This window comes from Eulemur rufifrons, chromosome 4 (genome assembly GCF_041146395.1).
Source record: "Eulemur rufifrons isolate Redbay chromosome 4, OSU_ERuf_1, whole genome shotgun sequence".
Classification (NCBI taxonomy): Eukaryota; Metazoa; Chordata; class Mammalia; order Primates; family Lemuridae; genus Eulemur; species Eulemur rufifrons.
Genome location: NC_090986.1, coordinates 63,236,649 through 63,252,605, shown reverse-complemented (window position 1 = coordinate 63,252,605; position 15,957 = coordinate 63,236,649). Strand labels below are relative to the sequence as shown.

The window sequence follows — 15,957 nt, the reverse complement described above, 5'->3', positions numbered from 1 at the left end:
GAATGTTGTTTGCAGTGGAGTGTCTCTTATGCCATTTGTTAAAGCCATATTTCTTTTCCTGCAGGTAGCATACGTTGGCTGAAGGGGCATAGCTAGTCATATAGGCCGGGTGCTGTGGTTCACACCTGTAATCCTAGCACTCTAGGAGGCCGAGGCGGGAGGATTGCTTGAGCTCAGGAGTTTGAGACCAGCCTGAGCAAGAATGAGACCCTGTCTCTACTAAAAATTGAAAAAATTAGCCAGGTGTGGTGGTACGCGCCTGTCGTCCCAGCTACTCGGGAGGCTGAGGCAGGAGGATTGCTTAAACCCAGGAGTTTGAGGTTGCTGTGAGCTAGGCTGACACCATGGGTACTCTAGCCCAGGCAACAGAGTGAGACTCTGTCTCAAAAAAAACAGAAAAAAAGGAGAATAAATTCTCCAATTTCTGAGTCGTCGTTTCATCACCTCTAAAGATGGAACCACTAATTCCAGTTATGCAGGGTGTTACGAATGTTCCTTGAGATAAAATATAAGAAAGTGAGTGGCTCACTGTAGACCCTGAATAAATGTTGGATATCTGAGAATTCTTTTGTGTTTGTTTCGTCCAGTGACTTATCAGATGCCCTGGTCATCTTCCAACTCTATGAAAAGATTAAAGTCCCTGTTGACTGGAACAGAGTAAACAAACCACCATACCCCAAACTGGGGGGCAATATGAAGAAGGTAAACAGTGACTACTGTGATGTTCCAAGAGGCAGGTGAAGTCATAAGCGTGCAGGAGCCCTCTCTGAACACTTTATCAGGTGGTCAAACTTACATAAGTAAGGTTTATCCAGGAGTTAAATTGTAGTGAAGAGTTTTATTAAAGTGAGTCCATTATTTCAGTTGATTGCTTATTTATAATTCCATGTTGGATGTCCTTAAAGATTATCATGTAAAAATTCTAATTAAGATAATTAGAGCAAGCAGAGCCACAGGGATTTTCACCTTGGCAGGATCCTCATGCTAATTTCTAAAGCATTGGAGCTTTGTACTGACAGCTTGACTTGTACAAATAGTTTGTCTACTGCCAGCACAGTAGGAACATTGTTTTGAAACAACAGGGTCGACACAGCCATTCCTTACCATTCTTTGTCTTTGTGACTCTTAATGATCTATGAGTAGCCATGGGAATATCTGTCCCATATGTTTGTCTACTTTGTGTGCATAGGATAGAGAATCCAAATTTTCTATGTCAGTCTCCATGAATTCAGCTACTTTAGAAATGTTACAGACTGGTAACTAAGGTTGGCTCTCTATTTATGTAGTGTGATATAGCCATGAAAATATTCATAATGAATTCATTCTGGTTTTGTACTTAAGAGTACACTATGAATATTTTTTACATAGGGGAGGAGTTCTTTTTAAGGACAGGTGGAAAATTGTGTAATTTAGCATCCTAGAATTGCAGAGCCAGTTGAGACTTGAGAGATCATTCAGTCTGATCATATTTATTTCATTTTGTATCTTTATTTTTATTATTTTATCTGGTCATTGAGATAATGACATTGAATTGTTTTCCTTTCTGCTCATTAACAGCTTGAGAATTGTAACTATGCAGTGGAATTGGGGAAGAATCAAGCTAAGTTTTCCCTGGTTGGCATTGGTGGACAAGATCTCAATGAAGGAAACCGCACTCTAACGTTGGCCTTGGTCTGGCAGCTAATGAGAAGGTAGTATAACTCATGGGGATGACTTTTCATTGAATAATTTATTTACCTAGAAAAATTCTAGCAAATTTTTAAGAGTGTGATTTAATTCAGCCAAAACTATGTTTTAAGCTCAACTTAATAACCAAAGAAGCACTTTTTATTTTCCTGCTATTTTTTTTTTCCCTTGCAGTTCTATAAATTTTTGCTTCAGGTATTGAGAAACTCTGTTATTAGGTTCATAAACATTTTAGATTACTGTTTCATCTTGATTTAACCACCCCTTTGTCATTACGGGGTGACCTTCTTTATGCCTAGTAATATTCTTTTCTCTGAAATCTACTTTTTCTGATATTATATTAATATATATATTAAGCTACTACAGCTTCTTATTGATTAGTGGTTAACCTGTCATATCTTTTTCCATCCTTTTACTTTTAACTGATTTATGAAAATAACAATTACCTTTTAAAGGTATTTTTAAAATGGGAGGAAATTATACTACATTTACCTATATATTTACCATTTCTGGTGTTCTTCTTTCCATTGTATAGATCTAGATTTCCATTTGGTATCATTTTCTGTCTACCTGAAATACTTCTAATAGTTCAGGTCTGCTGGTGATGAATTATTTAAGCTTCTATATGTGCGAGAAAGTCTATTTCATTCATTTTTGAAAGATTTTTTTTTTTCTGTGAGTATAGAATTCTAGATTGATGATTTTTCCTTTCAGTACTTTAAAGATAGTTTTCAGTGTCTTTTGGCCTTCATGGGTCTCCAGCAAGAAATCTGTTGTCACTCTTAACTTTGTTCCTTTGTATGTAATATGTCTTTTTTCCTTTGGCCACTTTTAAGATTTCTCTTTATCACTAGTTTTAAGCAATTTCATTATGATGTGCATTCTTATTTCCTGTGCTTTAGGTTTGTTGAACTTTTTGGATCTGGGTTTATACTTTTCATCAAATTGGGAAAACTTTTGGTTTTCATTTCTTCAAATATATCTTCTGTACTCACCCACCCCTGTTTTGAGGGGACTCCAAGTACATGTATATTTTGTCATTTGAAGTTGTCCCTGAACTCACTAGTGCTCTGTTTCATTTTTTCTCTCTGTTTTATTTTGGATAATTTATTTTGCTATGGCTTCAAGTTAAATAATCTCTCTCTCTTTTGTTTGTTTGTTTGTTTGTTTGTTTTGGTAATGTCCAATGTTTCTTTAACTGCATCCATTGGATATACCTTTTACATGAGCCTGTAGTTTCCACGTCTAGAAATTTTGAGTCTTTTTTATATCTTCCATATTTCTCTTTTCCTCTACCTTCTTGAACACATAGAATATAATTATAATAATTTTTTTTCTGGGTCTCTTTCTACTAATTTATTTTTATCTTTATTATGAGTCACATTTTCTGGCTTCTTTGCATGCTGCTGATTTTTTATCATATGCCAGATATTGTGATTTTACTTTGCTAGACACTAGACTTTTCTGTATTCCTTTATTCTTAAATTTTGTCCTGGAATGGAGTTAAGTTGCTTAAATACCATTAGATACTTTTAAGGTTACATCTAAGGTTTATTAGTCTAGAGCTCATTTCTCCTCTTACTACTGAGAAAATACTCTTCAGAGTACTTTACTTGATGCTCCATGTATTATAAAATTTTTCTATACCAATTAGTGGGAACCAATAATTTCCATCCCTGTGCAAGCCCCAGGAATTGTTGTCTCTGTTCATTTCTGGTGGTTCTCTTCCTAGCCTCTAGTAGTTTCTTCACATGCATGCACAGAGCAGTACTCAGCTCTAGACTTGAGATAAACCCTTTAAAGATCTCTAGACCTTTCTTTTTAGAAGACTGTCTTCTCTATACACAGTTCTCTCCTCTGTAATATTCTGCCCCACAAATTCTAGGCAGCTTGGCTTCCTTGAGTTCTCAGCTCTCTCCCCTCAACTCACAAAAAGGCCATGTTCTGTTTGGATTTTCTCTCCCTGCACTGCAGCCTGGAAATTCGCTCCGTACTAGGATAATCTCAGGGCTCACCTTATTTATTTGTTTTCTTTCTTTCAGGGACCACGGTCCTGTGCTTCCTGTTGTCCAATGTCTGAACAACATTGTTTTGTTTTGCCTTGTGTTTTAGGTGTTTAAATGTGGTCCCTGCTACTCCATCATGGCCAGAAACAAAAGTTCCCTTAATAGACAACTTTAGATACCTTCTAGAGCTGAATATAAACTTGATTAATGTGAGAACTATAGGGGGGTATTAATTAAACAATAATAGAATATAATAAGATATGTAGATCCAAAAGAACTTATAAGAAAAATAAACAATTTTCGGTACAAAAGCATGAGGAAGAATTTTAAATAGTGAATCTGTAAGTATAAAATAGTTTACTTTTAAATGCTTCACTCTTTTTCCCTACAATGATGGCTCTGACCAGGCAGAAATCTTACATCCCTCAAAAAGTGCCTGTGTTAGTATGACTTAATTCATTTTTCTACCTGGAGGGAATCCCTAGAAACCACGTCACATGACATTCTGTCTAACAAGGTAGTGGCAAAGACAAGGTTTGTAGTGTCCCGAGGCAACTTTAGCCCCAGGCCACTGTCTGCAGATCCTTTCATTCATGACTGGCCCTTGATGTAATTGTCTCGGTGTTTCCAGATGAGGTAGGATAATCATAAGTGGTCATAATAGATTTCGCTGCCTGATTCACATTTGCTTTACCAAGTAAAAAGCTCCACTACCCATTTCTAAACTGGGGTCTTCTTAATGATGGAAGACAGATGTCATAAGGCTCCTCTGGCACATAAAACTCCAGATACATACATTTTACCAGTGTATTTTCAGAAACTATTTCTAAACTATCTTTATTGTCTTTCACATGTGTTTTGAATTCTTAACAGATTGGCTTTGGGTACTGATTGCTTTAAAAACCAAAGCAAGGCCAGGCACGGTGGCTCACGCCTGTAATCCTAGCACTCTGGGAGGCCGAGGCGGGAGGATCGCTCGAGGTCAGGAGTTCGAGACCAGCCTGAGCAAGCGCAAGACCCCGTCTCTACTAAAAATAGAAAGAAATGATTTGGACAGCTAAAAATCTATATAGAAAAAAATTAGCCGGGCATAGTGGCACATGCCTGTCGTCCCAGCTTCTCGGGAGGCTGAGGCAGGAGGATTGCTTGAGCCCAGGAGTTTGAGGTTGCTGTGAGCTGGGCTGACACCATGGCACTCTAGCCCGGGCAACAGAGTGAGACTTTGTCTCAAAAAAAATAAATAAATAAAAAAAACAAAAACAAAAAATACAGCAAAAGGCATTTTAGTTGCAACAGTTAAATTGACTCGTAGATTTCAATATTAAATAATCTTTGATATATTCTATTTTAATGATAAACTCAGGCCAACTCTATTCTGTGCCGAATTTCATAATATCTGAAAATACGTAATATGATCTTTGCTCTGGAAGTTTTATAGAAATGTGGCCCAGAGCTCTACTTTATGGCTGGTATATATATATGGTAAGTTCTACTCTGCTGCTACTGTCTCCACCTGGTTAATAAGTCATATTTCTTATGAGAGTTTACTACACAAGAATTGTGCATATAAGAAAGTGAACAGAGAAATACATTACTGTTAAAGGAGAAGAAATGACTGATAATTATGTAAATGCTACCAGAAGAGATTTTTTTTTTTTCTCTGTGTGCCACTCATTAAAAGATCTATTAAATTTACAGCCAGTTCTAGCTGGAATTTATTTCACTGGATTCCACAGATGTGCTAATTTGGTCATTTCTCTGGACAATAAATGGCTTGTCATTTTTCCCCCTAAGAACAAATGGGAGATGTGTGCTTAAACCTCCCTTTCCCCTTCAGTAGCCTGGAAATCATTCTCAGGTTGAAGCGTTGGGCAAATACTGTGTGTATGAACTTGGAGACAAAAGCCTGAAACAAGCAAGCTGCCTGCCGGCAGACGGCAATGGCAGGTAGACACTAGCAAGTGGACAGGGTCCCAGGCAGGCAGAGACGTGAACTCTCCCCACATCAGACAGGCTGTGGATGGTGAAATCAGGATGGGTCCTTGAAAAACAAAACACTGAGGTTTGACCCTCTGTGTCAAGTGTTAAATAAATAAAACAAATGTTGGAAGTCAGGAAAGTAAGCAAGTAATGATTACACCCCCTCCAGTGCCTCATCAATCCTCTTGTTGGAGGAGGGACTGGCTAATGCTGTTTCATTTTGACAAAGAGCTTTTCAGCACAGCACATTTTGCAAACACCAGTAATACTGCGATCGCATCTGGAGGGTTCCATTTAATAGCACCATGGCCCTAAAACACGCTTGATGACGTGGAGTGACTATCTCACAAGGAGAAATCTAGGTAGCACAGGTCAAATTAGTTTTTGTTTTAAATTTTGGATCAGCTTTTAGATGAGCAATTGACTTTCCAGAGTTGAGGCTCCCTCCTAATTCCATCCTTTCTTTCCTTTGTTTTTACTGTTGTATTTCCATGTGGGTATCTGATTTCATTTTAAACCTCTGCGTCTCGCTTGAGGGGGTAGAAGGACTGATTTGTGTTCACCAGAACTCTGTGCCACTGCGAGGGGCTGTCCTCAAACCACAGAATGCAATACGCTGCTCCCACAATTTTTTACACCTCTCTAAGTTTCCCTTGGTTGCTTTTTTGTTTATTTTCACAGACAGACTTTTATATAAAGGTGGGCTTCCCCTCCGTACCATTTAGTCCCCAAACTCAAGAGGTAGGTCGAAAACACTGACTTGAGCAGGTCAACAAAGTCAGACTGGAAACCCTGGCGAAGAGAAATTTAGTAAGTGAGAAGCAAGTCCTGAGCTGAGGGAAGCTATAGGAAATTAAACTGAGTTTGTTCCATCAGGTTATTATAGAGAGGACCTAACAAAGTGAGCCCCAACCGGCTGTTTCTTATCTAAATGTTCATTAGGCATAAATTCTGAAAGATTATAGTAAGTGCTAATAACTTAATACACATGCTGTCAGGAAACAAGAAGCCAATTATGCCATAAAACGTAATCTTTCTGAACAGATCAAAAGGAGGTTCTTTCCAAACTAGAAATATTTTGAAAATCTGAGACTTATCCCATTTATACTCATCATTCCTTAGCACTTTGGTCCCATCTCTGGGCCCACACTAAACATTTCTCATCTTTACTATCTCCTTGCTTTCCCTGGGAGAAAGTCATCCTATTTATTTCAGCCACCACTCTACGCTTCCACTTACTAGATGCCCAGCAGCACCAGGCACCCTGCTGGCCTCTGAACACACCACAGTGAACAGGGCACACGGACCCTGTCCGAGGGGACATGGTGGACATCAACTCCATCAAAAGTTCTGAAAGAACAGGTTTGAAGCAGGTGTAACAATAATGATTAATACACCGCCCGGATGAGAAAAGTGATGCTTGAGCTGGGAATCGGCCAAAGGATGAGAAATTCCCTAGAAGGGAAGGGCGTCCCAGCCAGAGAGGCCAGCTCAGTCCTGGATGCAGATGTGGTCGGGGAGCTGCTGATGGTTCCGTGCAGTTGAAATGTGTGTGTGCGTGTGTGTGTGTGTGTGTGTGTGCGCGCGCGCGTATCTGTGCTAGTGTGGCTGTGTGGGGGGCGGGGATGCGATGGGAGAGGAAGAGGGGAGAGAAGAAGGAAATGGAAGATGTGCTGACATAGGAGACTGGAGCCAAATTGTGACAGTGCCCTACTAAGGGGCTTAACCTGTATTCTTTGGGCCACAGAGAGTCATTTTAAATATGACCAGAACTGCACTTTAGAAAGGAAATTCTGTGAGAAGGAGAAACAGAATGAAAAAGGGCCAATTGATTTGAGGGCAGATAGAATTGAGAGGACGTCACTGCCAGTTTGGTAAATGTGCCTTTTTTTTGATAAAGAAAGTTGCAGCAGCCATTTTCCTCCCTATCTTCGACGATGGGAAGGTGCTTTAATGTAGAGGAAGCAAGCATCACCCCTATTTCAGGGGTTAAACTTGAAAGCCCTGTGCAAAGTTGTGGGAGAATTGTGTTTCCATAGAAGCAGTAACTTGAGAAAGATACTGGACAGATTATGTAAGCGAAATCCTGGGACACCCAAGTGGAGGGTGACCTCGTTTAGGTAGGCCCAGCCAGAGGAGGTTCAATCACAGGATTCTTGAGTTTCAGTTTGAGAAGCGCACACTGTAATCCTAACCCTGAAGGTCTTTTATGTGTAATTGGACCCCTGCCTGTGAACCTGAACCCTGAGGTCAGCGAACCTGCTGATTGCTCGCTAGGCTGCTTGGCTTTCTTCCACGCAAATCCCCTTTCCGAAGGGAGTAAATTTAGGGAATGGTAATTTTCTGCTCCATGGAATTTCAAGAACTTGAAGCATCTTCCTAATAAATCCCCCCCCCCAAAAAAAACCCAATTCTTATAATCAGTAAGGCGATTCTTACCCTCAGACTAAAGATTACCTTTGTCAGTGTATTCCTAACATTTTACTTTTATGATATATGAAAAAATCATTTATATTTTTTTATCAGGTTGGCTACTCGGACTTTTCTAACATTGAGTTGTTTCTTGATTTTTATGGTTCATTTAAGAAAACTGTCACTGGCTGGAATCTTTTGCTTCATTTCCCTTTCCTGCATTTCTTCTCTTCTGCTTTTTCTTCCTGCCCAGAGCAATGACAGTATTTAGAAGGAAGTATTTGCTTTGCATTTCATTATACCACCATAAAGTTATATCTTAAGTTATTCTAAAAGGAACTAATGTTATTATGTGTTCTGTTTTCCCTTAAATATAATGGTGTCCAGATTGTCTTCTAGCAATGCCATACCTAGAAAGAAAAGAAAATGCCCACCCTTCACTATTTTCTGTTATATTGAATTCTTTGGCAACTTTTCTCCAAAAATCATTCTTGATTTTGTTCAGGTACACGCTGAATATCCTCGAAGAAATTGGCGGTGGCCAGAAAGTTAATGATGACATTATCGTCAACTGGGTGAATGAAACATTGAAGGAAGCAGGGAAAAGTTCATCCATCTCTAGTTTCAAGGTAAAATTCTTCTTCTCCTGCTAGAGGCCACCAGAGCTCTGCGCTGATCTTTATTATTTTCACTATATGTTAAAGTGACCTTCAATGTTAAACATTTCGGGCTCCCCCTCCCCTTTTGATTTTGCTTAAATGGCCCATTATTGTTTTGATGTGCATTGGCCATGTCAGTGACAAATTTCTCATCACTTTCTCCCATAATAGTTAATTTTTAAAACCCATCATTTTTAAGCATCATTTTAGGCATTGTTCTTTCAAAGTAACATAAAATATGATATACTTTTTAAATGTGCATACCTCCATGATTCAGATTTTTAACATTATAATGTTAAAATGGTGAAATGTAAAATGCTAAAAGATCTCCCATGTGATATTTGTTTTGGGGGAAAAAAGCTGTTGTGTACTCATATCCAAATCCCATTTTTATTAATAACAGCATTATATTTTATTAAATTTCTTGACTCATGTTTCATACATTAGCTAGGTTCTTCCTCAAGGGACCTGCACACTCGATCTGTATTATAATAATGTCTGTGCCATCTTAACTACATTTTTCTAGTTTGAAGGTCAGGTTTGAGGGGAGCGACCCCTTCAGAGTTGTATTAACAGGGTCAGTGAGGCAGTTCATCATGCTATCAATCCTCTGTTTCAAAATCAAGAGGAACTTAAAATCCCTTTCCACCAGGAAGAGCAGAAGATGTGTCTGGGTAGGGCTGTCACAGGAGTGTCCAGTTGCTGGAAGCTCATGACAGATAACGGCCCCTCCGGCCCAACTCCAACTTCCTGTTCAGTCTGGAGAGCTGAGCAGAGTTAGGACTGGATGCTGCTAACTGAAGAGAGCAGATTCTTTCAGAAAGAGATTTGGAGTTTCCGCATTTCCTCTGGCCTTAATCCTTTTATGCAAAACTCACTCAGGAGCAAGCCCTGAGAGATTGAGGCCTCTCTGCACACATGGCTGGGCCGATCCCTGCTCCTCCTGGAGTGCAGCCCTCTCCCATCTCAGAGGCCAGGGAAAACCAGGGATGGACATGGGGAGGGGGCCTGGGTGTCCTAGAGGGTCACCCCCAAACTTAGGAGTAGGGGGCACAGGTGCAGCACCTCAGAGATGGCTTAAAGTTGCTGGCCCAGAGTTGGGGCTTCAGGGGCTGCAGCTCAGGTTTGACCCCCAGGCCACCATCTGACCCCCCTTCTCTCTCCCTTGTCCCCAAGTCAGGCTCCCACGTGGACTAGGAAGAAGGAGCCTCCTTCCTAGAAGGAAACCTGTGACCCCACGCCCACCTCCCAGCCCTTTCCCCTCTAAGAAGAACCAATCATTAACTTTTCAGCATTAACACCCAGGGCAGGAAATGAGAGTCCTCCAGTCCACCCCAGCCAGGGCAGGAGATGAGATAAGGCCCAGGTTATGCTGGTGGTGGGGAATATAAAATGCTAATTATAAAGGATAGGGAAAAAAAAAAAAAAAGAAAGATTTAGAAAGGCAGTGAAGAAAAGCAAAGGCAAGAGGAGCTCCGAATAGGGAACACACTCTTAACATCTTTAGTCTCCCTGTTCTGATGCTTTCTTTTTTAAACCATCCCTTCCCCCACTACGCTACCATGTTACTGGTAGTTAAAAGACCTATTTCAACCTTTACGTTTTTCTCCAGTTGTGCTAACTTCCTTCCATTCATTGTTTGAGAATGCCTCCCTGCTGTTGGCAGACAGTGGGTTTTCTGGGAAGTTACTGGTGCCCTACAGAAACTACAGTTTATGTGAAACACTATGTGGAATTCAGTGGCATTTCCCAGAGCCAGCTGCAGATATTTCCTTTGAGCCACCCCCTTCCTTTGAGCCACATAGAGGTAGCTTTGGGAGGTGTTGATAAAACTCTCCCTTTTTCTCTGTTTAGGACCCGAAGATTAGCACAAGTCTGCCTGTTCTGGATCTCATTGATGCCATCCAACCAGGCTCCATTAACTATGACCTTCTGAAAACAGAAAACCTGGATGATGAAGAGAAACTCAACAATGCAAAGTAAGTAAATAAACCTGAGACCGGGAGGGAAGCACCCACCTGGCCACTGGATAGTTGTAAAGTCTAATGCCTATGACTTTGTGCAGACACCTTATTTTCCCTATTTATGCTTTGCCTTCTCATAACTTATGATAGTCTTACCATCATTATTTTGGATACGGTACTATAGCAGTTTAAGGCTCCTAGTGTTAGAATGGGAGCAAGACAAAAAATATATATTCCTAAAATTGACAGGCCTATAGTTTCACGAAACCAATTTCCTAATCCTAATCTATAGGAGATTTCCAAAATAAAGTTTTTATATGGCAAGCCCTAGATACAAACACCCCATTCATGAATATTCATGGATAAGAACGTGCAGCGTTAGGGTTCAACACCAGAGTCTTCACCAGCTTGAGGCCTGCTCCCATGTGCTTTACCATTCAGGTCACCTGCCAAACGATTCGTCTAGAGCAAGGGTCAGCACACTACAGTCTTTGAGCCAGATCTGGCCTGTTGTCTGCTTTTGTAAATAAAGTTTTATTGGAACACAGCCCCATTTGTTTACATATTATCTATAGCTGCTTCCCCGCTACAACAGCAGAGTTGAATAGTTGCAACAAAGCCTGAGATATTTACCATCTGGGCCTTTGCAGAAAAGCTTACTGACCTCTGCCGTAGAGAGGAGCCTTCCTCAGAGCATGTTGTGTCAGTTTCCTAGGGCTGCCATAACAAAGTACCTCTAACTGGGTGGCTTAAAACAATAGAAGTTTATTCTCTCGCAGTTGTGGAAGCTAGAAGTCTGAAATCAGGAGGTTGGCAGGATCGATTCCTTCTGAGGGAGATCTGTCCCATGCCTCTCCCAGCTTCCGGTGAAGGTCTGCAGTCCTTGGCATTCCTTGGCTTGCAGATGCATCACTCCGATCTCTGCCTTCATCTTCTCATGGCCTTCTTCCTGTGTGGCTGTCTTCCCTCTTCGTGTGTCTCCATGTTTCTTCTCTTCTTAAGAGGACATCAGTTATATTGGATTGAGTCCCCACCCTACTGCAGCATGATCTCTTCTTAATAACTACATCAGTGACAACGCTATTCCCACATAGGGCCACACTGAGGTACCAGGGGTTAGAAGTTCAGCATATGAATTTGGAAGGGACACAATTCAACCCCTAACACAGGTCTAGAATTGACAAGTATCCAGTGCCCAGCATCCTTGCTTTGTATTCCCAACAGGGCCCTTCTCTCTGTTCCCAATTCAGGAAACTGGGGACCTATGTTCCCAGGATGCTGATGTTCAACACAATCTAATGGAGAGAAGTTAACAATTAAACTGTAATTACAATAGCATATGATGGGGGTGTGGAAGGGGGATTCAGGGGAGGAAACAGGAGGTAGACTGAGCTCTTCAGAGCAAATAACATCCTACCTGATCTAAATTGAAAGGACAGGTAGGAAGGAAGTAGAGGAGGTAAAGGAGAGAAGAAAATTCCAGGCAGGAAAAAGAACACAGTTGAAGACCCAGAAATTAAAAAAACAAAAAAAAACCTTGAGCCCAAATGTTCAAGGGGGACAGGATTAGGTTTAAGGAACTTGACAAAGTCATACAGTTTTTAAGTCGTGCAGCTGAGATGCAAAGTCTGATGTCAGAGCCCAGCCTCCTAAGCACTCTGCTGTAGGGGGCAAGGGGCAAGATATAAAATTTCTGAGAAAAATGGATAAAAAGAATTACACAAAATGCTAAGATTGTATGTGATTTTTTTTGAAGCTTCTTTTTGATTTTCAAACAATTTTCCCTCTATGTTTTATAATGGAAAAATTAATTTTACTTCATTAATAATACAGAGGAAGTTATTGACAGGTAGAGGAAGAGAAAGAATGGAACTTCTTCTGCCTGCTGCTCTTACTTTAATTTGCAAAACAGAATAAGAGTAAAGATATTTTAGGAGAACAGGGAGGGAGCGATGGGACCTTGGTGGAGTCCAGAACTCTGGAGTAACCATAGTTCTTAAGAAGTCACTAGATAATAAATGAGGTGAATAAAAGAGCTGCCAGGTCGTAGTATGGGCTCATTTGAAAATACATTACAACTAATAAAAATTATCTTCATATAACTATAAATAGAGCAAAAAACGTTCCTATGCAGCTATTATAAGTTTATGTGAAAAAATATGGAATATAAATCTCTCGCCATCTTATCTTATAGTACCATAAATAAGTACATGTATATGTGGGCAAGCATTGGAATGGAACGAAGAATAAAAGAATTGATGTGTCAGGTCAAGGTATTATAGATACCTACATTTTTCCTCTTTTTTTCCTTGTAAAATTGTTTCTTTAGTTGAAATATAGCCTGCAAACTTTTCCTAGTACAAATTGTAGTGCAGTTCTATGACGTTCTCTGCCATGCTGCTATATAGCTCAAGACACTACTCCTGGGGTAGATATCCAAGCGGTAGGGGAGTTCTCCGAGGACAGATAATACATTTGATAATATTATCATGATCTAGGTGGCAAGTCCAGTGCTTTGCCAGGAGCCTTTGTTGAGCCAAACTTTGTCCACAACAGTGTGAGGCTACCGGTGACTGGCTCCAGCTATTGCAGGAGTGAATCCTGACCTGCACATAGAACAATTGTCACTGTGTTCCTGAGGGGTCCCCGACATGCTTTGTTGCTCAGGCTCTCCTCATTTTCCCTCTTTTCTCCCGTTTAGGTATGCCATCTCTATGGCCCGAAAAATCGGAGCAAGAGTGTACGCCCTTCCAGAAGACCTGGTTGAAGTGAACCCCAAAATGGTCATGACCGTGTTCGCTTGCCTCATGGGGAAAGGAATGAAGAGGGTGTGAGCCCACGGGGCGGGGTAGGAGGCAGCATGCTCACTGCTGACCACCCAGCACAGGATGCTCCCAGGAAGCATGGGGACAATTTGAGCCATTCCAAAGTTCCGCTTGGTGACATTATGCAAGATTCCAAAAAGCCCGTACTTGTACAGCCAAGTAGCTTTTCCTGTATTTGACAAAAAGTGCTTTATTCTTTGCAGAAGGCCCAATCTGCTATGAATATTTTTTTATTCTTGATGTATTTGCTTCTTTGAAAATCTAGGGAAAGAAGAAGAAGTTATTTTCCAGGCACCCTTCCTGCTTTTGCAGTAGTCAAGGATAGAAGAAGCTGCAGTGTTATTAATTTTCACATAATCTTTCAAACCAGTTTAATGTGGCTGCCTTTTTCTTTGGTCAAAGAGGAGGAGGGATCATCAGACCTGCCCTAATATCTGGTACTAGAGGTTGACATTTGACCTGTTACAAGACTCTCTCTCTGACCCCTTTTCCTACTCTCTCTCCCTGTGACTTTGATCCTCACCCTCTCAGAAATTTGCCTTCTCTTTGGCTCACCTCTTTGGCCATCCTTGTCTCTGGGCCACTGGAACATCTGACGAATCGTTCAGGCTGCTGACGTCCCAAGAGTCTCTGGTAGCCCGTAGACGTAAGCCTCATCATCAGAGCCTTTCCTTAGAACTGCAGTCCCAAATGTCATAAATTTTTGGTTTTTCAGCTAGTAGGAATCCCTGTGTTTTTAACCCTAGAATCTGGGCTCAGACCAGATCTAACATCTTGAATACTATGTCCTCAAGGTAGATTCTTAACTCTTGGGGGAAGGTTGGATCCAAGGAGAGTGTAATGGAGCATCTGACCACTAGGGCGCACCGTGGAGCTATAACTAAGCATCCTTCAGGGTGCTGCCTCTCCATGTATTTAGCCTGCGTGTTAGATCTAGTTATTGTAATATGGCTAAATATTTGTTGACATTTGGAAGCAATCCTGCTTTGCTTTCATTTTCTCTTAGATCTTAGCATATCTGATTGCTGTCAGGCCATATTATCAATGTTTACTTTTTTGGTACTCTAAAAGCTTTTTGCCACCCCTAAGCCCCAGGGAGTAATATGTGCCAATGAATAGCACCCCCCCAACCAACCACATACCTAGCCAGATGTCAAGGGTAGAAAGAATATATGCTGGATAAGAACTTGCTTTGTGAAGAGCTAATTTACTGGACATTTAAAGAATTCCAAAACAAAACCAGGAGAACAGTATGACTTTGAATAGCTTTCATAGATTAAGCAACTTCCACAAAAACCAACTGAAGGCAAAAAGCAACAGAATATTGCGAACCAACACTAGACTCCCTCTATCATGCTGAAAGGGTTCATCATCAATGAAGTATCTTTTTTAAGGGTACTATGTAATGGAACTCAGCCATTTTTCAAAGCAATTGAAATGCATCACCCTGGATCTGTTCCTTGGCAGTGGGCTCAGGAAGCCAATATGTGGCTTCTGCCAGCCCATAACCGGTATTTTTGCTGCTTCTCAATGCAAAGTGGTTGGCTTTGACTTTAGTCTGAACTTAATGTAGCCTGAGATGATTTTTTTTCCCCCGATCTGCCTTCAGGAAGGAAGTATGTTACTGCCTTAATGAAAAATGAAGAGAATATTATGCTGAAAAGCTTTCCAAATAAAATGTTCTCTATACTGGGTGTCTCTGGATGTTTCCTTTTTGAAAGTTCAATACCAATGTACTATAATTCATTAATTCATTCTGCCAATGTGCACGGAGTGCCTAGCATGTGCTAGGCGCTGTGCAAAGTTTTAGGAATATCCCTATAACTGAGGCAATCATTGTGCTCAGCTGATGGGGAAAGACAGATGTTAAACAATGAAAATGACAGGCGTGATAAGTGACAAGGAAGGGCAGTAAGACGTGAGCTTATGACAGGAAACACAGGCTGAGGAGAAATAGTGTAGCTGAAAATTGAAGACGAATTTGCATTTAGTTAGACAAAGTAGGGAATGAAATTAAGTTGAGACACAAACTCTCAAACATTTTGAACCTGTAGGAACAGAAAGGTGTGATACCTTTCCTCGCCCATCATCAGGGTCACAGATGACACTCCTATAACAAAAGATAGGTTAAAAAGAGAAAAGCATAACAAATGTATTTAATCAAAGTTTTATGTGACGTGGGAGCCTTCAGAAATGAAAACCCGAAGATGGAGGGAAAAACTGTTCATTTTCATGCTTAGATTTGGTGAATGGACAGCGGTGCAGAAATGTGATTGGACAAAAGGGTATGACTTACTGGTAACAAACGGGGGGGGGGCACCCACAAGGCTTGTCTGATGGGACTCTTCATGGCCTCTCTGTGTAGCATTCCTTCCCGCAGGGACTGGGGCAGGACGCCTCTGGAACAAGAGGCTTGTGATCTACC

At 40.8% G+C, this 15,957-nt stretch overlaps 1 protein-coding gene across 1 annotated transcript in view; it reads left to right on the top strand.

Moving 5' to 3' along the window:
• LCP1 (lymphocyte cytosolic protein 1) overlaps positions 1–15,221 on the top strand; it is a 52,290-nt gene extending 37,069 nt beyond the window's left edge. The window contains exons 12-16 of the mRNA XM_069467238.1: positions 588–702; positions 1,558–1,691; positions 8,590–8,713; positions 10,598–10,722; positions 13,409–15,221. Of these exons, the coding sequence (XP_069323339.1) occupies positions 588–702; positions 1,558–1,691; positions 8,590–8,713; positions 10,598–10,722; positions 13,409–13,541 (631 nt within the window). The 3' untranslated portion in view covers positions 13,542–15,221. The remainder of the gene's footprint in view (positions 1–587; positions 703–1,557; positions 1,692–8,589; positions 8,714–10,597; positions 10,723–13,408) is intronic.
• The last annotated feature ends 736 nt before the right edge of the window (positions 15,222–15,957 follow it).